The 15,490-nt window shown below is 40.9% G+C and overlaps 1 protein-coding gene across 8 annotated transcripts in view; it reads left to right on the top strand.

Annotated features, from left to right (window-relative positions):
* The window catches only part of BCAS1 (brain enriched myelin associated protein 1), an 86,549-nt gene that overhangs the window by 57,391 nt on the left and 13,668 nt on the right, over positions 1-15,490 (top strand). For 6 of the 8 annotated variants that reach the window (XM_019640974.1, XM_019640972.1, XM_019640971.1 and 3 more), the window contains 2 exons: positions 3,253-3,294; positions 9,233-9,406. The exons of the other annotated variants lie outside the window; for them this stretch is intronic. In XM_019640974.1, coding sequence (XP_019496519.1) covers positions 3,253-3,294; positions 9,233-9,406 — 216 coding nt within the window. The remainder of the gene's footprint in view (positions 1-3,252; positions 3,295-9,232; positions 9,407-15,490) is intronic. 8 annotated transcript variants of the gene reach the window in all.

Raw genomic sequence — 15,490 nt, 5'->3', positions numbered from 1 at the left:
CTAGGTCATCTATTTCTTTGTGCTCAGGAGGGTTGGGACATTAACCACGTCCACTTGTTTATCTCTCTGTCCCATCCAGTTTGGGACACTTCTAAGCTATGAAGCCTCAAGTATTTTATCTTTCCTTCCCTTTGGGATCTAACAAGAGTACCTTGGTTCTTTGAAATTCAAGCTATTCCCATTGAAAATAAAGGCCAGGACCACTTGACATCTAGTTCCCCAATGAAAGAAACTTCATTTATTTCAGTTTCACTGTTTTGTCATCATGACCTGGCTTTATTTCTTTGGTAGATTACAAAAAATAATGCAGTTAAGAGAATTTGAAAACCAAATAACTTGTAAATCTTGTCTTTCCATCTTTCACCCAATCAGAAAGAATAAGTCTATATGGAAGTCAAATAGGGAAGATTCACTCATTCAGTAGTATTTTTTAATCACTTTCTTTGTACCGATTTTTTTTTTTTTGTAATGCTAAATACTTTGTGTTAGGTACTAGGCATTGAAAAGACAGCAGTCAACAGATCCGCTGGCCCTCACAGCTTTCAGTCTCAGGGGGGAACTTATGTAAAGTAAGAAACACAATGGAGACCTTTGTTTTCTTTAAATTTGAATAAGTTTTGGTTATAAAATCATCCCTGTAAAAATTTTTGAAAAATAGAAACTCTAGAAAATTCTGATATCTCCACTAACAACCCACAGTCCGAGATGCTCTGGACGTGGGTTCTGATGCTGTTTCTCCTTACATGTGCCACACGCTAATGGGGAACTTCAGCCCGGCCTCTCGTTATCCATCTTTGGGTCCTTATGCTAGTTGGATATTCCTCTACCACTGACATAAAGGTTATGTACCCCATTGGCCAGTGTGCAAATGTACAAACATGTGCAAAATGATTTTGTGTGGTTTGTGGGCACAGTCCTAGAAATCTAATCGGTCACTTAGTACAAAGTCATCTCTTTTTCCATTCAATCCAGTTCCTCTGATGGCATGGAGAAGGAAGTCTCTTTTCAATATTAATAGGCATTTCTCACTGTGCTAACACGTGCTGATCTCCCTTGTTAATAAAGGCTTAAAAATAATTAGAATTTCTTGAGCGTTTTTCCTTTATTCATTGCCATTGTATTAATACGTGCTTCTATTTACAGCAAGGATGCTGAAGCTACATTCACTATGATGATGAGATGCTTCCTTTGAAAGTATATTTATTTGAGTAAAAAGGTAGCCAATGTAAATGAAAGTATCAAGTAAATCCAGGTGGTACGTGGACAGGTCAAGAACCATAATAATAGTAGGCAAACTGTTGAAGTTTGAGAAATGCTCAACTGGACTGATTCCAAAAATAAGGAATGTTTTGCTGGGTAGTATAACTTTAAAACATGAAACTACAGTTTCTCTTGGAACAGACAATATTCATAATGCCAATTTTTGAAACATCAGAAAGACCTGGAAGTCTGAAACCATAATGAAGATGGCGGAAATATCAGTGTCCAGGAGCACCAGCTGCTCTCACCCTCACCTACGTCAAGGTCCCAGTGTCCTCCTGGGACTCAGGGAGTGATCAATAGCCAAGAACTTTCCAGACACGGGAAGCCAGAGACACAAATTAATCTCATTACAACAACCAAGTGGGACAGACAAGAGGCTTTGAAAAACTAAAATTGTTGTTCTTCTTAAATGGTGGGAGGGTTTTCTCAGTTGGGTGTAGACAGTGTATTGACTCTTGAAACTTCTGTGGGTGAGGTTTGAGGAGGTCTGGATTTTAAAATATGGTTTCATTCTTTACCTGTTCATAACATTAAGTAGCATGCAACTGGTCTCAGGGAGAAGGGGTGTGACTCCAAGAAAGCTACACTTCTGAAGTCTCTGTAATTTCTTGGCCATCAGAAGCTTCCAGAAAAACCCGCAATCCTTTTCAGGGACATGTTCATGCCAAGGTGGACTTCAGTATGAGAAGAAGATAAATAGAAAGAAATGATCCATGCTGAAGATCTCGTCTAGAGAGAAAGCATGTCTGGTAGTGGAGAAGGACGCTCACACAGTCACAAAAAAAAACAATCCTTAAAGTCATCATGGCAGGGGGGAAACTTGGCTCTTAGAACCATTTCCACCACTTTCTAGCTGTACCACCTACAACAAGTTGACTTCCTGTCTCTGTACCTCCATTTCTCACTGAGTAAATGAGGATTGCCATACTTAACCGTTGGGGGCTACTTTAAGCGAAAAATGATACAACATGCCAAGTGCAGGAGATGTATTTGCAAATATCAGTTCCCTTTTCCTCCCCTCCCACTGGATGTTTTAAAGATAGAAATAAAGGCAGGACTTGGAACAAACGAGGTATAGGGAAGAGTCCTTAAGCTTGAATCCAAGAGAAGAGATGCAAGGGTCTGTGAACACCCTGAAATCATCTGCAAAATATTTTGTTCATGTTTCCTTTTCTGGGAAGACAGTCCGGATCTGTCGAGTGAGTCTCTTAAAGGGGTCTGTGAACACCACCACCGCCCAAAAAACGCTTAAGAACGACTACAGGAAAGATGCAAAGATGAGCTCCAAAATTGGAGCTCGGCAGACCGATAATAATGATGGTGGCATTGACTTTTGATAGCATTGGAATAACGCCTCTCCTTTTGGGGCAGGACTGTAACAATGTTTGAAGTTGGATATGTTGGACCCCAGCCCACTGGCCCCTCCTAGAAGTGTTTTAACTGAATTGAACTTTGGAACGATGAATGCACCCCTGTTGAGAGCTGATGTAAGCAGCAGCGTCTGATGCTAACCACTGTCCTGTGGTCAGGACAAGGCTGAGGACCCTGCTTAGTACACAGTGCCTGCTTGCTTTGTGAGGTCCATGTGATGAATTTCTCTGGGCCTGTTACCAGAATTTTCCTGAGCAGGTCCTTTGTTTTTACCTAGCCATCCTGTGTATTGCGTGATCGCCCATAGTTCCCTCCTTGCATCAGCTACCAGAAAAGGTCATGGTAATTGTGTTGCTTACTTACAGCCAGGACTGTGGTTCGTGTTTTCGATGGTGACCCCTCTCCTGGCTGCATCTGCATGTTAAGCTTCCCTTTGTTGCATTTGAAGCTGCATCATTTATATTACCTTGCTATACTGTTTGCACTTATGTCGGCCTCCTTCAAGTTCTTTTTTGGACAAGGGACACATAAGCAATGTCCAGGAATGGTGAGACAAAGCTGTTGGCCCCAGTTCCTGTAACATTCTGACTCTTGCTTTTGTTTTTATCTTCCCTTTAGTCAGTTAAAGAGGATTCGGTCCCCACAGGTGCAGAACACAATGTAAGTTACGCATTAAATGACAGAATCATTCCATTCTTGTCTTCTGCATGTTGGACCTTGAGGCATTTCAGCTCTGGAGTCCTCCGTTCTTGCATGCTCCAAGTGTTATTCATCTGCCGTAGACTCTTTCACCCTTATACATGAGTAGGGACCACTGGGGAACGACTTTGGATGAACATGTGTGATGCCCATTGAATGAGTGCAAACTAAATGCAGAATCGTAGCATATACTTTAATAATTTACCATTTAGGGGCTGAAAGAGTCTACAAAACATAAGAACATCTTTACACTTCCTTATGGGACAAGGATGCTGCACTCTCTGCTTCACTCTACTTTGTTTGCTTCTTTCACCTCCATTTCCAATGGCAACCCAGATTCCCTACTAACGGTGGTTGGTACCCAAGACAGGTAGTTGCATCGGGCATGAGAGTATCTTGTTGCAATAGATGCTGAGACTGCTGTTCTCAGGCTGGAGAACAGACTCCATGAGCCTACCCATGAGAGACAGAGGTTGATTCTCACTGTCTTTTGGGGTCTTTAATCTTCTAGAGCGGTGGTCAAACTTTTCAAGACAGTGCATTCATGGTCATCATAGTTTTATCTACCCCTTAGGGTTCTTGTGAGAATTAAACAAATAATGCATGTAATGTCTGTACTTCAGTGCCTGAAGCATAGGAAGAACTCAGTAATTCAGGGATCAGCAAACTATAGCTCGTGGGCCAGTTCCAGCCCATCACCTGTGTTTGTATGGCCCACAAGCTAAGAATGGTTTTTACATTTTTAAATGTTTGGAAAAAGTCAAAAGAAGAATAATATTTCATAACATTTGAAAGTTATACAAATTTCAAATTTGTTTATGAAGAAAGTTCTCTTAGAGCACAGCCACACTCATTCCCTTACATGTTGTCTACGGATGGGTTCGTGCTACAGTGGCAGAGTTGAGTAGTGGCAACAGGGCCCTTTGCAGGAAAAACTTGGCGGGGCGCCCCCTACAGTCACTGTTCTGACATAGGAGTTGTAACATTGTGAATGAGGGCTTCCTGTAATCGGTGATTGTATTCCTTGTGAAATTACGCATCTCACAGCTGACTCCGTGCCCACGTGGAGTGAAAGCGTCTGTAAAACAATTTTCTCCTCCCAAGTAAGAGAGATGTCATTAGTCAAAACAACGCATAGGACGCTAAGCCTTCCAAACAGGACAATTAGGTGTTTTTAACTGTATTATAAAAGAGTTCATTAGCTAGCAACTTCTGGCTAAAATATGGTTGAGCTTATCTTGTTAAATTTCTCTACCACAGGTTTCAAAAACCAATCTATTAACCAATGTAAAGCAAAGGACAGAGTGATTTCAACATTTCTCACAGTTTTTTCATGAAAAGAAAAATAAGACTTTTGAAGTCCATGGAACTTTAGCCCTTTCCTAAAATGAGCTTCTGTCCTATCAGAGTAAACTCTATTTATCTGGACTACAGAAGTTATCTAATCCTTCAGTTGTGATCGAAACATGTTTTGTCTGTTGGTTAATTGAGCTAATGTTCTAACTAATGGGGAAAAACCTCTTTCCTTCCCAATGACCTATATGATCAAGGAAACAGGTAGTTCTGTTGTTTACCTCTCTTAGTAAGCAACCTCCCAGTTGCAAGTAAAAGAAAACCCAACTCAACCTGGATTAAAAAGGAAATGGTTTCTACAGGCCATCATCAGTAGGAAATAGAATTGATTTCAAATAAATCTTGGTTCAGGACCCTCCCTTGGCCCAACCTTCCTGGTTTGGCTCTGTGTTCAGCTTTCCAACTGCACACCACCCAGTACAGAGTAAAGGAGAGATTTGTTGACGAGCAGCCCTGCAGGTCCTGGAATTTGTTCTCTTTCATTGGCTGAAATGGGTTCACACGCTCTGTTAGCCAGCTTCCACCAGACTATGTTGCAGTGACAACCAAGCCCCAAGTTTCGCTGGCTTTCAACAGAAAAGATTTTTCCCCCCCTCATTCATGCTGCTTGTCAACTATACGTTGGCTATAGGTGATCCTCATGGCCTCTTCCTGCGGAGATCTAGACTGAAGCAGCCCCTTTGACAAGGACGTGCAGTTAGAGTGGCAGAGAGGAAACGATGCCATAGGTGAACCATGCAACGGCTCCAAACACTTCAATTCCATTGTAGTTTCCATCATGTCTATTCATATTCCATTTGCCAAAGCAAGGCACACAGCACTGCGCATGGATGTAATTCTTTTACAGGAAGGGGGAGTGAATAGTCAGGAAAATAATACAATCTGCCACGTACTGCCATCCCCAAACTTACCTGGTCAAGGAGCTAGATCATGTTGACTGGTTTACACCTGCTCAACTGACTTCATCCAAATACGTCATTCTTAAATTAGGGAGGCTTGTCCCCCCAAAGCAAAACTGGGGTGCTGTGAAAAGAACGGGGAGGGGAAGAGTTACTGGATAGAAAAAGAAAAGCTCTACCCAGTCTTTGTAATCAGATAATCATGTTATAAATCAAATCAGAAAGAATCTAAAAATGACTCTAAAATAAAAGCTTTTAATATCAACATTATTATACCGTGTATGAAGTTCACGTGGAGGAAATCTACAAGTATCTTGCTACACGTCAGTTTGCAAACCTCACAGCTCTAGTAAAAACTGTACAAACCAAATTTTAAGAATATGATATAATATTTGAGGCAAAAAGGGAAACTTTATTTTACCAAAATGTGTATCTTCCTGCAGCCTCTAATATCCCCTCCTGAAATCAAGCAAAGGGGATTTAATTCTAAATTACAGCATAAATCTGACTTTAATTATGTCCATTAAAATATGCAGATGCAATCATATATTCTAAATAAAGAACAACTTTTTCCAAAGCCATGGCCTGGAAGGAAATTGGAAAAATTTGATCCAAATAAAAATCAAATTCTTATGTCGTATGTGTAAATCAGCTCCCAATTTAGCTCAGATCCTTCTGGGTTTCCACTCTGGGTGTCAGTGTATTGGCCTGATACCGTGTATGGGAGTACATGGAAGGCTCTGGGAGTCATTTATTTTCTTTTATTTCATTTTTTTGGAAAATGGACTCTGTCCTGGGATTTATAAGTTGACATCTGTCAACATTTGGAAAGGCCTGGCAAGAGAACTATTGGGAATCCAATGAAGTTGATTTACAAAGGTATTGCCATACAATCTGATATTTTGTTAGGTGAGTAATTTTCCCTCCCAGCCCTTGTACACACAAAACAAGAACTTGCTGCTTCAGAGACAGAATAATTCTAAACCCAGAGTCAGTGAATCAGACGCTTTCGTTACCTACCTAAGGGCCATGTCTCATGCCTCCACCTTTCTTTTTATGATCTCAGGATACGAGAAGTGGCAACTACTATACCCCCAAAGTATTTTATTGTAATCAGTCTAAACCAATAACCCCATTTTCTTTACCAATAATTAGTCCAGGGATAAGAACGTAGCCTACTTTTGGCCATTGAAATATACCCTGAAACAGGGGATCAAAATACAGAGGTTTGTTTGGAGCAAATCCTTGGCTGTGACCTTCCTTCCTTTTTAGGACATTGATTTGAGGATGTGACATCTGGAGCTGTGGCAGCTACTTTATATCCATGAGGCAGCAAATAGAAGGATGAAAATCTAGCATGCCATGAAGGACAGAGCCACAGGATAGAAAGAGCCTGGCTTCTTAGAGACATTGTGGGTGATTTCACATAACCCATGCCCATGGAGTAGATCGCTCTCATAATTGCACAAGTAACGACCAGTAGTATTAACTGAGGGCTGATTGTGTGTTGGGCACTGTTCTAGAGACTTAACATGCGTTGCCTGATTTGACTCTGAAAACAACTTTCTGATGTGTAGACTCTTCCCATTGAGAAACAAGAAAACACAGCCACAGCGATATTGAGTGGGGACCTTGGTTCAGAGCCCCTGGAGGGATAGGTAGAGTCAAAATTTAGACTCAGGCAGGCTGGTGCTTGAAGCTACGCTCAGGATTGCTATGCCAGGCTGCCTACATTTCAGGCTTACCCCAGGACTCTTGGAGCTGAAGCGTATTTTTTTCAGAAATACAACTGAATTAAATCAGGCTGAGAGGTGGAAATCCACGTCCACATGTGACTGTCAATCCCAGTCTCAGGCTCCAGCCTCAGCCAGGATTCCTAAAGAGAGGCTTGGATCACCGGCTGGCCCAGCAGCAGAAGCCTCCTCATGAACGTGTTTTGTTTGAACCAGTTAGTTCTTTTATCCTTTGAAGGTCTTTCAATGGGGCAACTTGACTTTCGTTCACCATGGTCCCCACCGCTCCATTTTGTCTTGTCTTTGCTCAGTGCATGCTGCTATCACCTGCCTGGCCTCCTGGGGACTCTTGATTCTGTAATTTCCCATACTAGATCTTTGTTTATAAAGTGAAAATGCAAGAAGTCGTGTCAATATTTTAACAAACGGAAGCTGGGGAGAGACAGCTGTGATTTAACGGCTCTGTTTTTGGGGTGTTCCTGCCCCCTGATTTGTTGATGGGCAGTCAGCTGCCTGTTTCAGCTGACAGCAGAGATGAAGAGTCCTTCTCAGTGCAGATCATTTGGGTCATTTGCAAACCGATAGTATATTCTGTATGAAGGAAAGCCAAATGATTTTGCCCACAAACACACTGCATTTGTGGAAATAAGTAAGTTCCCTTCTCTGCTCCCTGACAGCAAGAACAAGACTCTGAAGACACTGAGTTGGGGCTGGTGCCAGGAAAAAAAAATGCCAAGGTGTCTTTCACTCAAGAGCGCCTCCCTGTGAGATAGGGAACAGCAAGTTTGTGAGGTCAAGGGCCAGAGAGGCAATATATTAGATTTTGCAGGCCACAGACAGTCTCTGTTGGATATTTTTCATCTTTTAACACATTTTTTACAACTCTTTAAAAATGTAAAACCCATTCTTAGCTCAGGGGCCATATCTAAACAGGCTCTGCAATGGATCTGGTAATGGTTTGCCCATCCCTGCCTGAGGAAACAGAAAGGAAATTATAAAACCCTGTCCAGGCCACTTCACTCTGTCCTGTTGCAGGGACCAATGCCAATGCAGAAACTGTCCCAGATGTGACTGGGGTAAAGCACAAATTCAGAGAGGCCGTGCAACAGGACACGTTTTAGGATCCAAATGCAGCTGAATCAGGCCTCGTATCTACGTGCCATGTCTGGCGAGCCTTCCCCCACAAAGACATCCAAGAGGCACTGAGCTCACTAGCTATTGTGCAGGGGACCGTAAGCAACCTAGCCAGAGTTTTCTTGCCACAGGCATTTTTCTTCTGAAAGCATGAACTTCAGTTAAGCAGCCATAGCTTAACTGGTGTTAAGTGACTGGTCTGGGTTGAGCTGGGGAAATGAGTTAACAAGGAAGTGGAGCCTGTTAAACCCAGTGGCTTTCACACAATCCTTTCTGCATAGAGGACAGTTTCCCCATAGTCGCGGGACAGCTAGGATATGGAATGGAAGGTGTCATGGTTGCCATCTCTAAGGTTGGACTCTTAAGGGAATGACAGCTCCTGATTTTCACACAGGCCCAGGTGTAATTCACCTTGATGGCAGACCAAAGAGGCGGGCCTACTGGAATGGAAGGGGTTTGGAGCATGCTCAGAGGGGCAGTCCCCAAAAGGGACTTCCTGTCTGTGCCTTGTACCTTCATAGGGCAGGAATTTTGCCACTTTCAGGTCAGTCTATTTGGCAGTTGTTCAGAAAATGGCTGTTTGAGAGCACAGTAGATGGCATGAATGGTCTATCTTGAAAATGTGCCTCTGTGGAAAGGATCTTAGATTCAAGCCGGTAGCTACAATGTGGACAAAGGGGCAGCTGGGACCCCACTTCATAAAACACGTTTTAGAGGAATGTGGGTTTTTTTGGTGTTGTTTTTTTTTTCACTGTCTTATTCCTGGGTAAAATAATCCAGGTGGTGTGTGAATCACCAGTAGAGGTTATAAAGTCCGAGGAAGTAAACTCAGCCTTACAAACAGTGGATCTCAATGAAGAGAGAGATGCCACAGCAGAACCCACAGACGTCAAACTCAAGAGAGAAGACCGCAATCCCCCGAGGACCTCCTTGATGACACTTCTCAGACAAATGGTAAGCCACTCGCTTCCGGCACAGAAAAAACGTGAAAACCGGGATCAGCTTCCGAAAATAATGACCCATGTCACAGGTGGCATGCGATGTGATTGTAGGTGGTATGGGTGGCATATGAATTGTGCAGTGAGAAACTTGCCTTTTGTGCTTCTGATTCAATCACAGAGAAAGTCTCAGTTGATCGCTAATATTCCTTAACCTTTCTTTAACCCCGACTAACTCCTTCTTTAACAAAGAAAGAGCTGGCTGGACTTGGGTCCTGAGTTTTAGCAGACAACAGTAGCCACCTAGAAGTTAATATTATTGTTTATTTTTCATTTTATTTATCTTTAAAGATTCCTTCCATTTACGATAAATGATACTGCTTTTTTTTATTATGGCAATTATATGCAGTTTCCTTTGAAAATACATTTATTTACATAAAGGATGTAGCACTTGTTAAAGAATTAAACAATACATAGTCAAAGTGATATGTTGATGTTGGAAAAATTGCAAAGGTGACAAGTGAGTGCCACAAACTTAGACAAAGCTGACTTGTAGACAATTCAGATAAGGGAATGACAACATAATTTTCTAATAATGCATAAGTGTAACTTAGTTGGTGAGTTTGCCATGCTTTTAGTTTGTATAGAATAGAAAAAAAAATGTGGGCAGACATCTTTTGGTATCTATGAAGAGTCATGCATATTACATATCTAAATATCCAGGAACTTAATATTATGAAATAAAACCCAAATCAGTTGGAAGACCAAAAAAAAAAACCCCAAAATGCATGTAAAAGGTCATTAGTTTAATTCTCTTTTAATGAAAAACAAGAATTTCATTATAGTGTGCCTTTATTTTCAGAAGTATTTGGGAATTTAATCCTTTGAGAAAGCAACTCTGTTTTCACAGGCCCAACCTGTTAAGGAATTCTTTCTAGTCTGCAAAACAAAACAAAACCCTTATCAGTGAGCATTGAGGCATATTAGAAATAACTGTTAGAAATTGTTGACAGGAATCATTTTCCTTTATTGTTGGCTTCTCATGGAGTAAGATCTGTAGAATAAGTAGTGGTCACAGTCTTATGGCTGGAACCCCATCTGTATTCCTGACCATTTATTCTGCAATTTGGCGTTAAAAATGGGGATCAAGATTCGAGATTTTTAAGCTAATTTTTACATGATGTCAGGAACAAAAAGAACATTTGGCCTATTTCTGACAACCCATCACATTTCAGATGGGATCCCCAAATAGCTCATCATAACATTGAGGGTGATTCACCTTTTCCATTGCTGAAAGGAGTTGAGAGATACTCAAAAAAAAAGCAAACAGAATTACTTTCGCCTTCAAATAACCAACCTGAGACTTCTTTATTTAAAAGAGAGGAAAATAAAAGAGACTCCAAATAAAAAGTGAAAGACATCTAAACAACCTGTTGCATCCATTCCAAACAAACCCTTAAATTCTAATGAGGCCCCATATTATTTTAATTCATCCTCCAGAGTTATCCATCACATGTCGCTTGGGGATATTTTTTAGGAATAGAAACTGGGTAAGCCTGAACTGTTAGGGGAACAAACTTGGAAACCAAAGAGTCCTTTGGAATTGATTTTCCATAGGCAAGGAATAGAGGTAGAAAAGGACACATTTTTCTGAAGCAACCCTCAGTGGATTCTTAGTGTCAGGTCCCATCATGTTCATTGTTCTTATTACCTCTTGCCCATGAAAATGGAGACGCCTGGGAGCTTGAACATTATTCCTTTCAATGTTCAAATTCCAAAGCTTCCATGATTGTTGGGATTTCTCCTGAAATTCCAAATATCCTAATGATCCTTGTCTTGCACTCTGTTTTGTTTTCATTATTACCTTATGTTACCATTGTGATTAATTTAAATCCACAAAAGACATGGGTTCCCGGTTCACCACCATCCTCACCACTCTCTGTTGACACACCCAGCCCAACTCATTCATTTATATTCCTGGCCCTATCCCTGTCGGTATTTGAGTTTGCTGCCCTTGATTTAGCACCACCTCATTCTTTATGACAACTTCATTGAATCACGTTGTCTGGATTTATCGTACTCTGATTAACCATTGCTCTACTTGGTTTGTTTCCAACCTGGTACATTTCATTCATTCACTCATTCAACAAACAATTATTGAGCACCCACGATGTTCCAGGCACTAGGATACAACAGTGAGCATAAATAGACATGGTTCTTGTCCTCATGGAGATATAAAAAGCCTAATGAGAGAAGCAGACATTTATTTTTAACTCTATTCCATATCCCATGAGCACGCACCACGTATCTCAACTCACATCATCTCAGCTGCTCCACTAACCTACATGAGCATCTTTGTACCCCTACTTTTGTGCATATGTGTTAATACCCCACAGTGCAGACTCCTGGAAGTCAGCTTCAACAGCTATTTCCCGGAAACACTTTCAGGTACCATTTCATAGCTTCTCAACTAATTTAAAGACTTTGTATGTATGCAAGAAGAAGAAGAAGAAAAAAACTCTAATGGCTTGAAAATAGAGACAACATCTGGCCCATCGCTATGGGATTTTTTTTTTTTAGCCACATAAGGGAATGTTTTGACCGATTTTAGATATTCTTAGCAAAATATGGCTTTTAAAAAATAATTGTTGCAGTAGACGGGAACACTCGATTTCAAGTGCATCACCTTTGTTTTGTAATCTATATCTCTATTCATCAGATCATTGATTTTTCTACCGTCTAATCTTTGCCTCCCTTAAGTTCCCTTTAGATGATGTATTTACTATCCCATGGCAAAGGAACCCTTGGTTGACTTTTTTTTTTTAATAAATGCATTGCCCTGTTCATTTCTGAAGAGATATCTTTCTTTCCAGAAATTAACCTCATAAAAATAAAACTAGAAAGAATATCTTCTTTTTCAAATAATTTTATTTCAGGGAAAAGAAAACAGAGTCACGTAAGTCCTTACTTTGCATTCTGCACATGTAGATATACCACTTCACAAAAACCCTATGGGCTCCTACAGGCTTTCAAAATAATTGCAAGGGACAGCTAAGTCATCTGTCATGCCCTAAAATAAGAAAAGATTCTTCTGTGCATTAATTCAGCTGTATGTCAAGAAATTGGATAGTTGAAGCACGAGTATATTTTTATAAAGTGAGTGGGTAGAGAGCTGTATTAATGTACCCACAAACCAGGTAGGCAGATGAAACTGTTAAGGTGGTAGATAGAAATATACATATAGGTTTGGTTGATAATTTGTCAATATTAATAACACCTTACGTTTGAAAAGTACTTTCCTCCTCCAAACTATTGTCATGTGCTTTGTCTCATTTAATCCCCCTCCAGTCTCTTTAGAGCATTAGTTTTGTAAGAAACTCTTTGTTAGAAGAACATTCTCAGGCTTAGCTAAGAAAGACTGAGAGCTTCAATGTGGGGCAAATTCAAGGCCCAAATGAGGAGACAGCTATGAAATCAGAGTTTTGGGTTGATTATATTTAATCTAATAAGCCTAAGAAAGCCTGTTGAAATTTACTATCGGGGGGGGGGGGGGAAGACAGTGGCTTATCATAATAATAATTATATAAAAAGAAAACCAAAAAAAACAGGAATTTTCTAGCCAGTGTTCTTGACCTCAAATTCTTCTTTGAGTATTTAAGTATGAATACTGAGCTACTCTTTCAAGGAAGGTTTCTGAAGGGAGCATTTGTGTGGGCAATTCCTGTTCACACCAGTGACTTGCATTCCTGAGTACCCGTCATTGGCTCCTCTCAGTTATAAAGAGTGATAATAATAGCTACCGTTTATTGACTGCATGCAAATGGCATGGCCAGCTCTGTGTTGATAAGCACACTGCATGCGTTCACTCAATTATTAATAGAAAAACCCTGTGAAACAAGCACTCTTCCTGCCCCGCGTGCAGATGAGGGCAGGAAGACCCAGAGTGTTGAAATGACCAGTCCAAGGTCATAGAGCTGCTCACTGGCACAGCCAGAACTCAGACTCGGGCTTCCGTTGACCCTAAAACTCATTCTCGTACCCATGTTATTTCTGCTTCCGGTGCTCCTGGGAGCTGTTTGCTGTGAGAGTAAATGGAGGTAGAACAACCATAGCTCCATTCTGGGGATTCTTCTAGTGATGTTTTCTGTGTAAACATCATTTTTATGTTTTGGGCTTACCTGCAATTACCTAAAATTACACTTACCTGAAATTGCAAGGCAAGAGCGAGGAGAATTAATACATGACTTCCATAAAGCTGGGACATAGTTTTCTGAATATACTCGTCACTAAAGTGAGATTTACCTCTGCTGTATAATTTTGCCTGAATTGCCCAATTCCATTTCCAGTGAGGATCTTGGGAAAACACAAAGCTTGGATGCATAGCCTTTGTTTATCCTGGAAATTTCTAGCAAGTCTTATTCCTTGAATTTGTTGTAATGAGGCCGATCTAGTAAACAATCTTGCTGATACACTCCTACTAAATTAAAATGTCATCCTAAGTCTTTGTCTTTTGCATCTCAGCTTTGGTTGGATTAGATGTCCATCAAAATACATTGCATTCCTTTCAAAGAAATGTGAACTGGCCATCAAGCATTTCATTAGAATTTTGAATATCTGTATCAGAGATGGTTCAAATATTCCTCAGAGTATCAAGCTATAGGAATGCATGACACGATGAAAGGAATAGAAAATGACTTTATTAATATGCAAGGCTTGGATGTCACAACCAGATGCCATCTGCACACTGCATGCTGGTGTCCTGACACACTTCCCCTTTGACTCTCATGAATAAGAATAAACTCCATGAAGGAAGTTGCTCAGTATCACACTGGAGAAATCTCTGAAATTACTTCATGGCCTTCAGACTGTTCTTTACAGTATTAAATAGCCTCTAAAAGAATTTTGGTCTCCTTCAAAAGTAACTGCTATTTTTAACAACTGGAAAAAATAGGCTTCTGTGGTTATGGTCCTTTGAATACAGAGCCCAACATGAACTAGTCTAATTTGTCTTTAAAAGAGGGCTCTGCCAAGATGAAAGAAGAGGGTTAGGGAGAAACCAAAGGAGGGAGGGAGGAAAGAGAAGAGGAAGGAAGGAAGGAAGGAAGGAAGGAAGGAAGGAAGGAAGGAAGGAAGAAAGGAAGGAAGGAAGGAAGAAAGGAAGGAAGGAAGGCGTTAATAACTATTGTCATTGAATAGACCTCAGATGGACTTAATAAGACCCTTAGTCTAAACTCAGCATAAGTCACCTTTGCATAAATACGGCTTTATATGCCTCAAAATGAACAACAGAGAAAAAAAATCATAGAAAACCTTGAGATATTCTTTTTTTTTTTAAGAGGTTGAACTTTTTGCAGTGATCTCCCTGACAGCCTGAGGGTCTGGTTTCAGGATGCTAACCTAGGTCCACGGCTGTGGGGAGAGCCCTCTGATTCAATCCAAACTCTCCTCCAGGAGCTCTCAAAGAAAGGGAGCGGGGAGAAGCTAATATAATATTAAATGTCAACTGTAATTGAAAAGAAAGAAAGAGAGCAAATTCAACCCTTACCCTGACAGAGTATCTAAGGGATACCAAATGGAAACAACTAAAGGGAAGATAAAAATCTCTGTTTCTTACGGGGCGAAGGTGGTTAAAGGTCCTTCATGACCCACTGAAAAAGCCATTTTGTTTGTTTGGTGGGTTGGTTGGTTTTCTGCTATTCCACGTTCCCCGAAGGCTGACTAATGAGGACATGCCACTATATTCTAAAGGACACTGGGGGACGTGTTTGAGTAGGAAGGGCTCTCACTACACAGCCCGAATTCTGGAGGCCAAATGAGATCCCCAAGCGGCAAAAACCTTTGAGCGACACGGGAAGGCTGACAGAGCTGGTTGTGGGAGAGGAGTGGTACCCAGGAGGGTCCATTTGTCTAAATGTTCTCGCGCATAGAGCATTACTGAATGCACTGCTGAAACGCCAGACACCAGCGTTGGCCTACATTGGTCTATAGCCAGTTAGCTTCATGCGGCGATGCTCAAACTCAAGTGTGCCTCGAAATCACCTGAAGGGCTTGCTTAACACACAGTTCGCTGGGCCTTACCCCTCAGAGTTTCTGATTTTGT

The sequence above is a fragment of the Hipposideros armiger genome, unplaced genomic scaffold (assembly GCF_001890085.2).
Source record: "Hipposideros armiger isolate ML-2016 unplaced genomic scaffold, ASM189008v1 scaffold_54, whole genome shotgun sequence".
In the NCBI taxonomy this organism is placed as follows: domain Eukaryota; kingdom Metazoa; phylum Chordata; class Mammalia; order Chiroptera; family Hipposideridae; genus Hipposideros; species Hipposideros armiger.
This window is presented reverse-complemented; position numbering and strand designations above follow the sequence as displayed.